We start from the raw sequence: 16,758 nt of genomic DNA, 5'->3' as shown, positions 1-16,758 counted from the left end.
GTAATTAGTAGGAGAAAACAGTTCACTGTACAACTGCTGCAAAAACCTAGTTTGCAAACGCACACTGTGTATTCTACCAAAGAGAGGCAGGGTCTAGGACAGAAGCTTCGTCTACTGGATGTTAAATAGCTTTGTGATGCTTTGATTGATGTGAAATCACTATTTGATATTTCCATGAATACAGAACAAGATCTCACCATAGTGATGATCTCAGACAGCATCAAAGAGGAGCAAAAGCCCTTTCCCATGGCTGAACTGAACCCAGGGGATGTTAAAAACTTTCCAGGAACTGCAGGTATGTCCTCTTTTCTTACTTCTAATCACAACAGTGGAATAATTCACCAAAGTCAAAAAGATCGATGATATTTGGCCTCTGTTTGTATTGGTCCTGTCACAAGGACTAAAAACAAGTCACTGATGTGGCTTCACTGACCAAGAAAGACTATAAATATATAGTGGCACATTACGCTCTAGATAATGTACCAAATCCCACCTTTGTGTTTGGCTTAGAGATTTTTGTATCTGCAATCGTCTTTTAATGTCAATGCTAATTCTGAACTTCTGTTCACTGTGCCTAAATTTAAGTTGTCCCAAGGGGGGTGGCAGAGGGGTGCAGAGCCTTCTTGTGTTGTAATGATCTACCGTTAGAAACACATGTTTTGGTATTCCGTTGTCTTCTCAGTACCTGACTATTCAATAAGTACAATATTTGATTAGTATTGCGGAATACTTTGTAATGGTTTATTAAGCAGGTGGATAGCTTGATAGATGCGTAGATAGATTAAACCTGACAGACAGGACTAAAATATTATGACCAAGTTCACTTGTAGAAGTCCATTTGCTCTTCATGTCCCTAATCTTGCTGTTTGTAAACCCCTATGTGTACACTCATTTTCTCTTTGCTAGGCACCAAATGAGCTTTTGATCACGTACGCATTCCCTTTTATGTTTAACTAGGCCCTGTGATTGCAAACTCTGTCTTAACATCCAAAGAAAAGAAAGGTCTGTGCCTTCTGGATGACGAAGACTGTGACAGGAGACACAATGACAGCCTTTCCCAAGGTGAGTGAGAACGGTTTAAGTGTTGCATGAGTTAACTGACGGGGTGCAAAAATTACTTTTGAATTGATGCTTGTTCAAGGACACAGGAACACACACGCACAAGGACAGACCTGCACCTTCCTTGCTTGTTACACAAAATGCCGCTGGAATTATCACCCTCTGTTTTTACTTCATGGTCTGATATTTTAAGATTTTTCAAACCCAGACTAAGTTGGATGTAATTAGGAGACTAATTCTGGGAATATGAAGACATCAATCTAGGGGAAGTGCTAATTAAGCCTTTAGAATCGGTGTCAGATGGCATTACATTTGTACTGTATTCTTTACAGCTTCTTGGCACTGTCTAGTGTGTGGCAGAGGTTGCGTAAGTCACTAGAGTGGATTTAGTCAAGTTTGACTACTTTACGACATCTAGGAAGATTTGCTTGTTTGTGAATGATTCTGTCAGAGCATGGATGTATTCTTTAGATTTTCATTTCTCTGTGCATGTAATTATGACCAGTTTTATTATATCCCTCACTGAACACAAGACAGAGAAAGTTTCTTCATTTCCAGAGGGTCCACCACCGGGCACTGCATATTTATTTATTTATTTATTTTTTTACACTTATAGAGCGCACTGATACCAGTCGGCGTCCTGGCGCTGAAGTGATAATTCCAGAGAAGCGAGAATCTAGGTACTTATTGGGAGAATAACAGAAGGATCTTTGTGACACCCTGTTTGCTAGCAATGTGCATTTTATAAAATGTCTGGAAACCTGTACTTTGCTCAAACGTATAATTATAAGCACGTTGAAAATTCAGTTTTGCATAAAACAAAGAATTTTCTTCAATTCCATAGATTAAATGAGACATATACTCTTACCATACAAATAAAATCTCTGTTAAATTGGATAATGCATGTAGGAAGCTGGCTCTTTTAATCTTTACCTCCGCTTAGTCCAGCTTAGGGGTTGGCACACCTACTTGACTAGATACTTTTTCCACCAGTCCAGGTGCCAAAGGGGGCTCAGGACAAGGGGTTCAGCTTCCCCTCTCGTGAGAGAAGGAGCCAGATTTAAATTTTTTGGCTAATCAGCAGGTCATCCTGTGGGAGGTGGTTTGACACCCTCTTGCGAGACAGGCTCTGCGTCTCCTGAGAGCAAAATGCTCTATCCTAGGTCAGAACAGTGTTTCGGGTGGCAGGCTTGCAGAAACCAATCAGAGAGTACACCAGAGGCTGGTAGGTGTTCAAGGGGCACCGCCAAGGTGCCCTCTTGGTGCATGTATTGATAAATTCCCCCACTGGAATGAGTGTGGGTTTATCAATACGAGATGTTTGATACTAAACAATCCTATCTTCAGTGAAGCCATCATGTAGCTGGGGAACTCATTTTCACCTGTGTCCAATACATGGTTTATAATGGCTTCCCTGATCAGTTGCACCAGCCGTGGCCCGTGGAGGGAGTTGTGGTGGGGCAGAAAGGCAGGGCGGTAGAGGGGCAGGGTGGGGGGTGCTAAAAACCGGAATATGGATAATTGGAGGCAAGTAAACAATAAAACGAATTTCGTAGCGCGCCCTGCATCGCATTTTGCGATGCAGGGCACGCTACGAAATTCGTTTTATTGATTAAATTGTTTACTTGCCTCCAATTATGCATATTCCGGTTTTTAGCATCCCCACCCTGCCCCTCACCGCCCTGCCTTTCTGCCCCTCCGCAACTCCCTCCAAGGGCCGCGGCCTTAGTTGCACTGGCAGTAATAGAACTGACCAGCACAGGGGCATATCTGCTCATGCAGGTATGCCCTCCCATGTAATATTAAGCACCTTGCCTCAGGGCTGTAAGGGTGACTTCCAAATACTACTTGCAGTGTTAGGGGACAAGGCACACAGGAATGTGTGACATGCCGGGTTTTCAGTTTTGTCTGCACCAAAACACGCATCCTGCAATGGCATCCTTGCATGTGTTTGGTGAGGGGTCCCTTAGGGTGGCACAATTCGTGCTGCAACCCTTGGCAACCCTCTTCAGTACCCCAAGCTATGGACTATGGACTTGCAGAGGGTGCTAAAGTTATTGCTAATTGGAGGAAACACTTGTACAGTTTTGGGAAAGCGATCTGGGACTGGGGGCCTGGTTAGCAGGGATACAGTTCTCTTCCATACGAAATTACATCATTTACCAGAATAAAACGTAGGGGAGAACATGTCAAACAGGGGCACTTTCCTACAATGCATTATTCAAATTAAGGAGCTTCCGCTTTTTATAGGTGCTACAATTTCCATAGTGGACGTGTGTACCGTAAGCAGAGAGGTAGTCCCGTGCTGAAGATCGACAGAATGGTGAGTCCCAAATTGCTCTGCACAGAGAGGTGGGGAATCTTAATCTGATCAGCAGAGGCAGAATTGGGAGCCTTGATCATCTGACGCAGACAGAAGACAAAGCCATGATCCGCTTGGTATAGACAGCAAGGAGTCCTTTTCCGCTCGGAAAAGTCACAATATGCTCAGCACTAGTCACCTTTGCACAATTGGTGTAAAGGTGGAGTCTTTCATATTCACTGTAACAAATGAGTCCCAAGATTCTAAAAGTAAAAAAATCTATATTTTCTTTTATAACAGTCTGAACTGTCTGAATTCGTCTACATGAACGGCAAGAGCAGTGAAGCTTCATGTTACATTTACAAGCCTTTCCAACCTCCTTTGGGCTAACTAAGACACTAAATCCAGCCGTGTACGAGCTGGTATGTATCGCCCTGAGCCTAGCTTTGTACCATGCCTTCCTCTAAGACAAGTTCCAGTTGTTTCAGTCTCAATCAGTGCATCTCGTTAGGAGAGCACACTGTGCTTGGAGTTCACAAACTGTCTCCAGATACTGTCCAGTTTTACGCCACATGAAGAATCCGATTACTAAACATTTACAGCTATTCTGGATGAATAACATCCTCCTTCATCCCCACTGTGGCCGGTGTGGCACTCTGACAGAAAGCGAATGTTCAATTCCTACAGAATCAGCATGGGAACCATGCTCAAGCTTCAGTAAATCATTTATGAGTTTAGGATGATGTGTTGATTATTGTGAGCACAGGAGGTTCTGCAGATCTGCTGCTTCTTGCATTGGAATTGAACACAAAACTGTGTGATACTTACCTTTTAAAGAGGCAGGTATAATGTGTGCAGTTTAGCACAGTTTCCAGGAGGCCTCCACCCAGTTTTGTGCCCCGTTTAACTTAAAATCTTATGTGTGTGAGGCTACCAGTCTAAGTGAAATTCTAAAGGTCAAACACCAATTGTGCAGGGGTCCCTATGGTTTACCTTATGCCATTGGCAGATAAAGGTACATGGCCCAAGTAGTTTACTCCTCTTCACAGCTGATCATACATTTCTTACTAGGTTAACTCCTAACACAGAAAAGAGACAGCAAACCCTCTTCCACTTAATCAGTCACACAAACCGACAACCTTTATTCGAACGTTTTTCGCATTTGGTTAGTTATAATTTAAACCGATATTGCCTCTAACCCTCTCTAACCCTGCTAAACAAAAACTATAAAGTGACCTCCCTATGGGCCAGCACCCACGTGTTCCTACAGTCTTTAATGCATAGCACATAGTCCATGAGATGATATGGGCTTTTGCGTGGTGCAAAGATGCTTCATTGAGTCTGTTGCTATGGTTCTCTTCCTTCAACAAACTGGTAGACCCAGCAGTCATTGGTGTGAGCCAGTTACAGAAATACTCTTGGTGCATCAAACCACATAGGCTTTATCCACCCCCCACCAATTCAGAATCACCCAGATGCCCTCTTTTTTCTAAGCTCACAATCTACAGATTAGGAAATGGTATTCCTTCCCTCATTGACCTAGTAATCTGTGTTTCCGGATACCTGTGGAATGTCACCACTATTCTCCAGTGTAGTGCTTTCAAGAGGTGGGTTCCAGTAGCCACCTTGGGACCGTCTGCAGTGGTAAGTTTGCAAAACCTGTCCATACCATTTAGGATGCTGGAAGAGACGTGTGATGCCCCTCCTGCTTTCTTCAGTGCATTTCAAGTACCTGTGTAGATTACAATGTCACAATACTTTATTCAGTTTGTCAACGCTGCAGAAGCAGAAGATTCATTTTTCCTCTGGAACCATCAGTAGTAACTCGTTTTAATGGTCCTTACATACACCTTTCCCGTCTGACTGCTGATCATGGGTAATTAAAAAACAAAGAGAGTGAAGGAAGAGAGAGAGGGAGAATTTCAGAGCCGGTGTGGTATCAGAGAGATCTTAGAGCTGTTTTTTTTCCTCCATTCAAATTGTGAGAGTGCGATGGATTGGATTGCACTTTAGAAGCTGGTTTCAGGCTGACGGCACAATGTCACCTTCCCAGATAAAATGAAGTCTTCTTAGAAATGTTCTTTTAGGGAGAGGTCACTGTCGAGGGTGAATGCAAGTGACATGGCGGATGATAGTTGAATCCGTCCAGGTTCATGTTGTTGAACCAGGTTTCAGCTAGTTAATGTCTTCTGTTATTGGTGAACAGGAAGTATTTAGACTTGGTGGGGTTGAGATTAAGGTAGGTGCAGGGAGTCGTGTGTGTCATCAGCGTATTGGTGAAATGTCATGCTGTTGTTGGTGAGTACTCATTTAAAGGGTCCTACATACAGCTTGAAAATGGCGGGGGACTGGATAGAGTCCATGGCTGTGGGTTACTCTCTAAGTTATGGAAATTATCTAGGATCTTGATGTACCCATGTGGGCAAACCAGGTCTGCAGTTGGATAGGTTGCTGTTGAACCAATGGAGGACGTTCACAGCAAATCTTTTTGGAGATGTCAAGGGAGCGGATGAGACCAGTAGGCAGGAGCCGTCTTTGCAGTCCGTATGCTGTCATCTACCCCTTATATGGTGGTGGTTCCATGATGATGTGTGATCTGAAGATTGATTGGTAGTTGTGAAGGTGATTGGTGTTGATGTGTTTTTGGAGTCTTGTGTGGACTGCTTTTTTATTATTCTTGAAAATAAAGAGTAGATGACTGACAGGCCAGTAGTTATTGGGATCTAAGGTCTGTTTTTTCAGCAGGAGAAGGACAGTCACTCACCTGTTAAATCTCACCCTTGGGTGGTGCATTTTACAGACATTAAGCAAAAAATGGGGCATAAAAATGTACCTCACCTACGAGGCTAAAATACTTTCATCCTTCTCCACAGTAGCTTGTAGTTCTTCCTGGCTGACTGCTTGTGTGGGATCCTCTGAAGCAGCATCTGTCCACTGATCATCTTCCATCTTTTGCTCCCCCCTTCCCCCCCAACTACCACATATCAGTGCAGGGTGTGGCCAAACAGAAGGACTGTGTGGTCATAAGAGGCACCAACGGCATAAATGCCCCACAAATATTGTGTGGAATTAGCGTAAGCCGAGAGGCTCACCTTCATTACTTCCACAAAATATCCTTTTTTAGATTCAGCCGAAGCCATCAATGCAATGAAGTTCTAACTTTGGTCTGTATTTTATCTGGTTGTATACTGCTCTTTTTCTGTACTTTGGCATTTTTAGTAACTGTGGTTTTATATTTTCTGTCAACAGTGTACTGTGTAGGAAACTCACTAATATCCGTTCTCAGTTTTGAAAAAAAGCATTTGACTAGCCACTGCCACTTACATTTGAAATCACTTATAAAGGTAGTTACCATTTGCGTGTACATACTCGAATGCTTTTTAAAACAAGGTAAAAACAAAAATTGGGCACTACATTCACAGAAAATGAAACGTGTTGATTTATCTACCATCTAAAGTTGTAAAACTCAACATCATATTTCTTTGACACTGATAAGAATTACAATGCTCATTATGAAATTAATCTATGAAGACAGTTGCCTGCATGATCTAAATGATAAAATATTGCATTCTACTGCAACCAGCGTCTTGAGAATAGTTCTAGTATGACATTGTCATTTTCTGTTGCATTTCATGATAACTAGAGCTGTAAGTGTCAACCGCTTTCACAGAGGGCAAAAGGTATTATGATACAACTGGTCACCACCAGAGGCAATAAGTAATCCTCCCTGTCAGCTGATGTCCCCTGACATCTATGAAAATCATCTCTACTTAATTCCAGAACTCCTTGTCAACCTTCAACCAGCTCATCCGTCTCCACATACAACCCATTACAACATTGCATCGACCAATCTGTGCTGTAGGAATGTGTTGTAGGAAGGTACCTCCTGACTATGGTTGCCCCCAACTTTTTGCCCTGTGTTTTAGCTGGTTTTTGACATAGTCGACCTGGGGCCCTGCCAATCAGGACCCCAGGCCTACTGCTCTCTCTGTAAAATGGATTCCATGTACCCTAGGTGCATTTACCAATTGGTACTGGGCCACCTTATCAGACCCCGTAACGCAGGGCATAGGTGTACCCAGGGCCGCCAGGGGCTGCAGCATGTATTATGCCACCCCTGGCTGGCCTCCTAAATTTGACACAACTGGCTGCATGACAGCTGGGGCAAAGCCGTGTAACCACCCTTTGCTTTAGGTATAGTAGCCCTATATCTAACCATACAATGGACGCCCGAGTTCCTATCAGTCACTCCTATGGCAGGCCTTGACAATCCTGAAGGCAGAGTGCGTGGGCTCGTGTGAACTAGGTTCTGGCCCGAGCCGAGCCCGGTTGCAGCTTGCGGAACAAAGACCCAATGGCTGGTCCATGATAACGCGTACCACATCGGTAACTTCGGTGTCGCGTTATCAAGACATGTCGAGTAAGGTGTCATACGAATCGGGATGCTGCCCCCTCACCAATTCTGGCGACGAGGTTAGCATTCCGCCCTTCTAGAGGGACACGACATGTACGTAACTGTGAACCCCGGTTAAAGTTAACTAAAGCCTCAGCTCCACAAAAAGGATGCTGCCACCACAGACACGAGTCTGACCTCCTGTTGCTGGGAGTCCTTCCAGCGAGGAGCGCTTGGACAAAGGGTTTCCTGTCAAGGGCGGTGTTCGCACCGTCCCAGACAGGGTTTGTGTATTCTGGGTAGGTAGGGCTTTTGCGAGAAGGTGACTGCGGAGTGGCACCCCGGTGCTCACTACGCATCTGCCGGTTAGAACCAGTTCCAGGGGCGCCAGCCCTGGCCTGGGGAAAGTCCGGCAGGGGAGAGGGGTGTAACTACCCCCCTTCCTGGTCCCACCCTTAGGGCTGGACCTAGTCATGTACCCACCCCTTTCTTTAGGATAAAGGCCGGAGCGGGGACCCTTCCAAATTAGATCATCTTTGAATCAAGAACTACTTTCTACGAAAGGACATTCGAGACTCTTCTCAAGATTTCTCCCTTGTGACTAAGGAGTAGTCACCCTGCATCAGCGGGCACCATCTAAGAACTCTGCGGTTTGCTGCAAGTCCTTCCTCAAGGAATCCGACGACCCAGCTCGACCAGAACCGGCTTCCCTGGCACCTCTGACCTCTACCCCCGTCATCAGCTCAGCTGTGATCTGTGGGTGCGACGAGACCTCGAGGGACCGGCCATCATCAAAACCTGCACGCTCTTAACCGGCACGACCATCGAAGTAATTCCCTGGTGAGTGCTCTGGGGTCCGAGAAGCCCCGACCCTGAGCCGCTCCAGCACCGAAGTGCAGTCTCCCAACATCTCCACGATCTGCGTGGGGCCCTTCTGCTCGCTGCTCAACACGTTGTCCGGTCACTAGCCGCTGGCTTGTGCCCTCCTGTGACGACATCCGACAACCAACGCTGCTGGTCTGGTTGCTCCAGACTGGCCTTCGCTTCTATCTTTGAGAGAAGCACCCCGGACCCTCCTGGTCCCCTCAAGACGCCATTTTTGGCCCACCACGTGGCCCTGAAATCTGCCAAGGCTTGTTGCCCCAATCCTGGGCCCAGCGACGCCGACAGCATCATCCTTCGTGGGACAGCTCGCACCTCCATCCGGGTCGCCGACAACGCCTCCTGGTCCGTGAGACTGCAGAGCCTAGCGTCGCCCACTCACCTAGTCGAGGTGACGGCCAACCGGTGCCTTCCTGGTACCCTCTGACTACTGGCTAGTAGTACGAACTTGGTCTCCTCTGCTTTCAGGTGTCAACGATCTCTGATTCAGGCTTGGATCTCTACGAACTATTCATCACTGGTCGCCGGCCAGCAACTCTTTTTCTTCCGGCTCCTGGCTCGTCAGCGAAGACCCCGACGCCTGTAAGACTTGTGCAGCCGCAGCCCTCGTGGCTAGGTAACTCGGCATTTCGGTGCCTGCATAGCCTCTTTACTCTAGGGTCCTGAGTCCCTCGCTTCCGACTTGCCTTATCGGGTCCGCCCGAGACCTCTAAACTTTCCGTGTCCTCGGACACTTGTTTTAATTGTGCACTTGAATTATTTTGCTAAGAGATTTGGTTTGTGCTTAGTACCCTGTCCTCATAAAGAGTCCAGGGCTGTTGTGAATCTTAATAAATATCCTGTTTATTTTCATAACACTTGTGTGGTGTCCTTTCACTTGGTGTTCAAGGGGTACATGTGTGGTAAACAGCTGGCTTAACACGCCCTCTCGAGTCTTTAGCCTTAGACTGCTCGTATCCACGCTACTAGGATAGCTGGTCTATAGGTTGACTTACAACCAATCATCATAAGGGTCGTTTGGAACGATACATAGCGGTCGCTAGAATAGCGAACGCTGCATATCGGGCCAACTTCTCACATGTGTCATATAACAGTAAAATGGATGCCTTTCTCAGGAACCCATGACTAGTTTGGTGTTTTTCTGCCCGATACCCCTCACCTCTTGGAATTACTGATACAGAGAGCCTTGTTGACTCCAGACCAGTGGAAATACTTGCAGTTAAAGGATTTAATGAAACAACATGGAAGAATCCGCATTTCTGTACTGATTTCCACGTTTCATCCAATATTTCTCCGTGACACTTGCCTACTTCCTGCCAAAGTCTACTGGTAAAATATTCCAGAGCAGCTGAGTTACCAAGGTTCTCAATCTCGATTGAGTTGGCAGCTCTTGTTACTGGCTCCATCAAGATTACAGTAGTACTCGTAATGAGGCTCTCACTCCAAGAAATCAGTAACAGATCCCTCTGGGCTTATTATCTGGTAAATGAACAGGTATCTTCCGTCAATACATAGTCATCTCTGATATTTACGTCTATTCATGAGACAGGTGGTTGAGATGATGCAACACTTAGATGGAGGCCAACACTCCTGGGCTAATACTATTCACCCTATTCACCATATGGACTCTTAACAAGAGGTCATGTGATCCGGCTACCATATTTGAGATCACCATCTAAAAGCACCAGAGTTCAAAATAATATTTACAAGTAAGAAACTCGCACTTTTACCCTGTACTTCTTTTCTCTACCCGTCCTTCATTGAAAACAATATAAATATACTTAGAGTGATTGGCGCAGGCAGCAGCATTGTATGGATCAGAACTCTGGTGTATTGGTGACACTAAACAACTAACACATGGGGGAAAATATGTTTGCGAGGAGACTAATGGGGCTACCATCATTAACACCACTCATTTACCAATGTTTTATGATCCAAACATGAAGCGCATAGGACATATTTCTACACTAAGACTGCTGCTTTATTGGATACGCTTGTGGATAACACCAGAATTAGTTGAATATAGAGAAGTGTAAGAGAACTCCTAGCGATTTGATAGAAGTCTCACTTTCCCTTGGCTAAGATTTGTCAAGAAATGGCTCATAGAATTATGCCTCAATTCATACTGGACCGCGCCGTATAGCTTAATAATAAGTTGTAAAAACGTACTGAAGAGAACTTATTGGTTACACATGCTGAACGTGGTCCACTGTGACCCAAGATTGGGAAGGCTAACAACCCAATTTCTTACTATGAAACTGAACCTAAGCCTTGAAGAATTTCTTGACAATGTACAACCGCATTTAGCAATAACACTTTATTTGAAACCAAGGTATGACACTCAGCAGATCAAGAGTTATACAGCAAAGTGGGGCACAAAGGGACCGCGCCTGCACATTATGCACTACATGCACTTTAAGGTCTACCGAAAACACAGCACATATCCTATTCTTCTGCCCAGCATATGCCCGGGCAAGGAGGAAATGGATATGTCCGTTGTGCAATACACTGGTATTTAGGAAGCACCAAGATGCACTGATGGTGCTGACAGCTAGCACTGTACCCTATATAATATTTGCCTTCTCCCCATATTTCTTTGTTGTAGGGATTAGAAGCAAAATGTGGCTAAAGCTGTGATGTCGCAATGAATAAAGCACGTTTCAGTTGGAATGTTTTTTAAATTGCACAAAACTATCTGTTATTTTAATTGTACCATACCAAGCTTTAGCTGATTTGAAATATATGTACATCAGGGGAATGTACTGGAATACTCCGTGACCAGCTTATACTGTTTTATCCTGAGATTGATGATTATTTTACTGACAATACTATATATATTGCCTGATGAATTTTAGACCATGTCATGCGGGTGTTTAACACATGTATACAGTACAGTCGAGTATAGGCAATTGAGTACATTGTGAATATTTTCTATTGCTGTGAAACTTTTTATGGCCTTTGGCCGGAATAAAGTATTTCAAGGAATTGATACTTAGTGGTTGGATATTTCTCATTGTGGTATTGCAGATGGATGAGCAGAGGTAAAAGTAAGCAGATGAATATCGGGCGAAAACAGTGCACTGTACAATTACAACAGAAACCTAGTTTGCAGAAGCACACAGAGTATTCACACAAAGAGAGGCTGGGCTCAGGACAGTAGCTAACCTTCGCTTTCTCTGCTAGTTGTTAAAGAGCTTGGTGATGTTGTAAATGAATGTGAAATCACTATTTGATGTTTCCATGAATACAGAACAAGAGCTCACCATAGTGATGACCTCCGACAGCATCAAAGAGGAGGAGGAGGACGCCTTTCCCATGGCTGAACTGAACCCAGGGGATGTTAAAAACAGTCACAGCCCTGCAGGTACATGTCCTTTTACTTTCTTTCTTCTCATCACAGGAATGTGGAATTATTCCCCCGAATCAAGGAGAGCAATAACATTTGGCTTCAGTTTGTATTAGTTCTCTCACAGGGACTAAAAACAAACCATTGGTGTGACTTCCCTGACCAGGAAAGACTGTAAATATATAGTGGCACATTATGCCCTAGATAATGTACCAACTCCTACCCTTGAGTTTGGCTTAGGCATGTTTGTGTCTGCACTCTTCTTTTAACGGCCGTGCTAATTCTGAACTTCTGTTCACTGTGCCTAAATATAAGCTGTCCCAATGAGGGAGGCAGAGGGGTGCGGAGCCTTCTCATTTCAGAATTTTGTGTTGTAATGATCTTCCATTAGATTTTTTCAAATATTTTGGTATTCAGGTGTCTGATCAGTACCAGACTGTTTAATAGGTAAAATATTTGGTTAGCATTGCTAGACAAATTGTAATGTTTCATTAAACATTACCGATAACTTTACAGATGCATAGATAAACAAAAAATGACTAAAATATTATGACCAAGTTCACTGTTGTAAAAACCTTGGGCTTAGAGAATAACAAAGTATCGACCCTGTTCACCCCTATACCAGGACAGGCTTTGGGTCCACCTCCGGGCCCAGGTGCATACCGACCAACACCTTCCGACGCCCCGCCTTCCGGCTCAACAACGGAGAATCCAAAAAAACCTCCAGTCGACTCGAGTCAGTCTGTCGGTCCCGACGAGCAAAAGGTCCTCAAACCGAAACTAACCCCGGCACCGAAGCAGCCCTCTGTACCGAAACCGGTCGAGCCGAAAACAAGCTCAGCACCGAAAGAGGATCCCAAGTCTATCAAACTGAAGAAACCGGTTCCAAAAAAGTCAAGCCGAAGCCTGCTTCGGCACCGAAACACACTTCGGCTCCGAAGGTCGATGATTTCAAACGTGCTTCGGTACCAGTAATTCTGGATCCAAAAAGCTCTGATCCGAGAAAGAAACATGACATCAAGTCTTCGGAACCGAAGCCAAACTCCGCTCCAAAGACAATAGACCCTGTAAAACCTAAGCATTTCAGTCCCAAGCAGGATAAATCGGCACCGAAAAAGGATATTTGCGCAGAAGAGCTTTTCCACCCAGATCCAAAGCAAAAGACTCTTCGTACTAATCCAAAGACTGGACATGTAATTAAAGTGCCTGAAAAGAGGAAAATGGACTCTCCCAAACCACCTCCAGTTCCTCTTAAAAAGCATGCTCAAACTTCCCCATAAGAATTCCTTCATCATTGCTAGAAATACCAATAGATATTTCTCCTGCACACTCACCATCCATCACACATAGCCCTATACCACAGGATGATGCTGATGAAGACAATTATTCACATGGGGTAGAAAGTGAGCAACACATAGATGACGCAGATGGCCCAGACAATATTCCTGGGCCATCAGATGATCCCTGGGAAGATTATAATGCACCAGATCTGCCACAAGATGACGCATACCCTCCTAGACCATCTCCCTCAGATGACAGTATTGGGTTTACACAGCTCATTCATAGAGCAGCTACTTTTCATGGAGTGGACTTACATACAGATCCAGTGGAAGAGGACTTCCTTATGGATACACTACTGTTGTCACATAAAACCACAACCACATTACCAATACTTAGTGGAGTGGCAAAACAGGCACCAGAGGTATTCAAAGACCCCATCAGAGCCAGGATAATTAACCCCAGACTAGAAAAGATGTATAATGCGGCTCCAACGGACCCAGCATACATCAAAGGTCAGCTGCCATTGAACTCGTTAGTAGTCTCAAATGCGAGGAAAAGAGCTCACTCGCCGACAACAGGGGATGCTCAACCCCTGATAAGGAGTCCAAGCTTTTAGATGCTTCAGGAAAACACATCATCTCACAAGCAGCCAATGTCTGCAGAATTGCTAACACTCAAGCTTTGTTAGCAAGATATGATCGAGCTCATTATGATGAGCTAGAAACACTCATGCAACATTTACTAGAGCAATATAAAACCAGGGCTTCTGACTTAGTACAAGAAGGCAAGGTTATTACCAATACATCAATCCGATGTGCATTAGATGTTGCCGACACAGCCTCTAGAGCAATAAATACAGGAGTACTGTTGCCTAGACATGCCTGGTTACGCATCTCTGGGCTCAAGCCGGAAGTACAGGCCAGTATCCTAAATAAACCTTTTGACCAGCAACATCTCTTTGATCAAACGGTTGATAATGCACTAGAAAAAATGAAAAAGTTATTGATACCGCAAAACCCATGGGAGCCTTACAAACTCAGACCCAGCAAGTTCCTTTCATCGCTCCTCTAAAGGTTTTCAAACTGACACCACCTCCTCTTCTAATAAAGCGCCCACCCAAACCTTGCCCAGTAGAGGGTATTACAGAGGAGGATATGGAGGTAACAACAATAAGGGTCGAGGCAGAGGCAACAACAACCGCAATGCCTCTACTCCCAAACAGTGACTTCCCTCCCATCCCCCCAGACCATTCCGCTCCTGTCGGGGGGGGGGAGATTACAACAGTTCCTACCTGTCTGAAACTCCATCACGATTGAGATTCGGATAGATGCACAGCTGGTTTGTTGAAATGCGGTTGTACTGAGTTATGTTTAGGTTTTATGGTGCACCGAAAGGTGACCTCGAGGGTCCCACGGTGTCTGTGAACATGTAGTTAAGAAGTGAGGCTAGAGGATCTCTAGAATCATCCCTTTACAGGCACACATATTGTTGTCTTTCCTTGGAAAAAAGACTTCCATTCCATTGATGCTGTTGTATGCGTGTTTTTTTTATTTCATTAAGATTTAGCTTATGATTTCGAACATAGTTTCTTTACATCTGAAATTTTTGAACACTTTATACTTCAGGCAATGTCATTACAACGTGTCCAATGCATTTCGGGCATTTGAATCATGCCCTTCATCAGGGAATCGACACTGTGAACATAATATTATAACCATTAATTTGGTGTAAATCAATATATGAATAAACAATATCATTACATCATGCAGATTTTAATATAAACATTGGAGTGCGAGCAAGAATTAGAGGCAAGAGAAAGTCGGGTGTGTGATCCTAAAGATTATCCAGCTTGTGTGTGCAATGGAGGTATACGTGAAAAATGATCAAAAACAATGGGAACGAGAAGTCACTTACATGCCTTTCTTTGAGAGGTTGCTGAGGTCTGTGAAAAAGAAAACGGTGGGGCTCGGTTAGAATATGGATAGCGAGTGCTTTAGTTAAGCGCTCAAAAAATAATCCTGCCCGGTATATCAGACTGACTTGAGGAGTGAATTTGGCGTGCTCGAGTCCGTTGTTCGTCTTCAGAAGCGACGGCACAGAGATTTCTGGCCGCGCTTCACTATATTGAAATAGTGCCGGTCATGTGGTATGTCACGTGACTGTTGACATGGTGGATAGACTACGGAAGTCTATGGTTGACAACTAAAGGATCGGGGTGGGAAAATCACCAATGGGTGAAAGTATTGGGGGATAAACGCGTAATGTGTTAAGGAATCGGGTTAATGTGTTGAAAGGCTGGAAATCTAAAAATAATAGCGAGACTAGCTCGAAAAGTAATCAAAAACTAATCGAGGGAATGTAAAAAAATTACACATCCGGATGAGAACACACGGTGTGCTTGTTTAGAAATGAGTCCTGCTCTATGGGTAGAGCTAATGAAGTATGCTGAGAATGTGTGTGAAAACGGAAGGATACAGTGAATATGATAAAATAAGTGTCAGATGTAATTGTGAACAAACACCGTATTGACAAGGTACAGTCTTTGGAGCAATATCAAATTAAATTCTTTCATTCAAGCCCATCGGTTTTTGAGTGGAAAGTTTTTTAATCCAGTAATTCTCTCTTCTAAGAAGATATTTGGAGTTATCTCTCCCCTCCATTTTCTGGACAGTTTCAAGTATAACTAACTTGATTTGGGAAACTTTGTGATGTTCCTCTACGAAGTGAGATGATAAGGCTGATTTCATGTTTTTCAATCGGATGTTCGATTTGTGTTCTGTTAGTCGCACCTTGATGCGACGTTCAGTCTTGCCCACATACATCTTTCCACATGGGCATCTTATCCCATAAATCAAATTGCTGGAGTCACATGTTGCATTTACCTTTAATTTGATAGGATTACCTTGCGTTGGGTGGTAAATAGTGTTTCCTCTGATTATGCTATTGCAATTGCCACAGTTGAGGCAAGGTTTGGTTCCAGAGTGCACTGTGGTTTCAAGAGATTTGTTCTGTAAAATTTCACCCAAGTTCTTTGCTCTAGTGAATGCGAATATTGGTGGTTGGCTGAATGACTGTTTGAAATCTGGTTCAATGTTCAGTATTGGCCAATGTTTCAGGATGACTTGTTTGTATTTTTTACTGGCTGTAGAATATTTGGACACCACCACCGTCCGTGTTTGGTCTGATTTCACTTTGGGAGTTAAAAGCTTTGTTCTGTCGATTTTATCAATCCTCCCTTTGGATTCTTCAACTCCATCACCACAGACAGGTGGGTAAGACAAATAGTTCAGCCGGGTTATTGCCTGGAGCTCACTTCCACTCCTCCAACAATACCACCCAAAGTCCCATGTCACAGGAGCATTTCACATTCCTAAAACAAGAGGTTGCATCTCTACTGCAAAATAATGCAACAGAACCAGTACAAAACACCATCAAAACACAGGGGTTTACTCCCTATACTTTCTCATACCCAAAAAGGACGGTTCCCTCAGACCT

At 44.2% G+C, this 16,758-nt stretch overlaps 1 protein-coding gene across 1 annotated transcript in view; it reads left to right on the top strand.

Annotated features, from left to right (window-relative positions):
• LOC147700301 (uncharacterized) overlaps positions 1-16,758 on the top strand; it is a 91,332-nt gene that overhangs the window by 56,258 nt on the left and 18,316 nt on the right. The window contains exons 5-7 of the mRNA XM_086935664.1: positions 185-295; positions 958-1,062; positions 11,887-12,000. Coding sequence (XP_086791790.1) covers positions 185-295; positions 958-1,062; positions 11,887-12,000 — 330 coding nt within the window. The remainder of the gene's footprint in view (positions 1-184; positions 296-957; positions 1,063-11,886; positions 12,001-16,758) is intronic.

The sequence above is a fragment of the Lissotriton vulgaris genome, chromosome 8 (genome assembly GCF_964263255.1).
Source record: "Lissotriton vulgaris chromosome 8, aLisVul1.2, whole genome shotgun sequence".
Classification (NCBI taxonomy): domain Eukaryota; kingdom Metazoa; phylum Chordata; class Amphibia; order Caudata; family Salamandridae; genus Lissotriton; species Lissotriton vulgaris.
The sequence above is the reverse complement of the archived record's forward strand: the minus strand, read 5'-3'. Positions and strand labels throughout refer to the sequence as shown.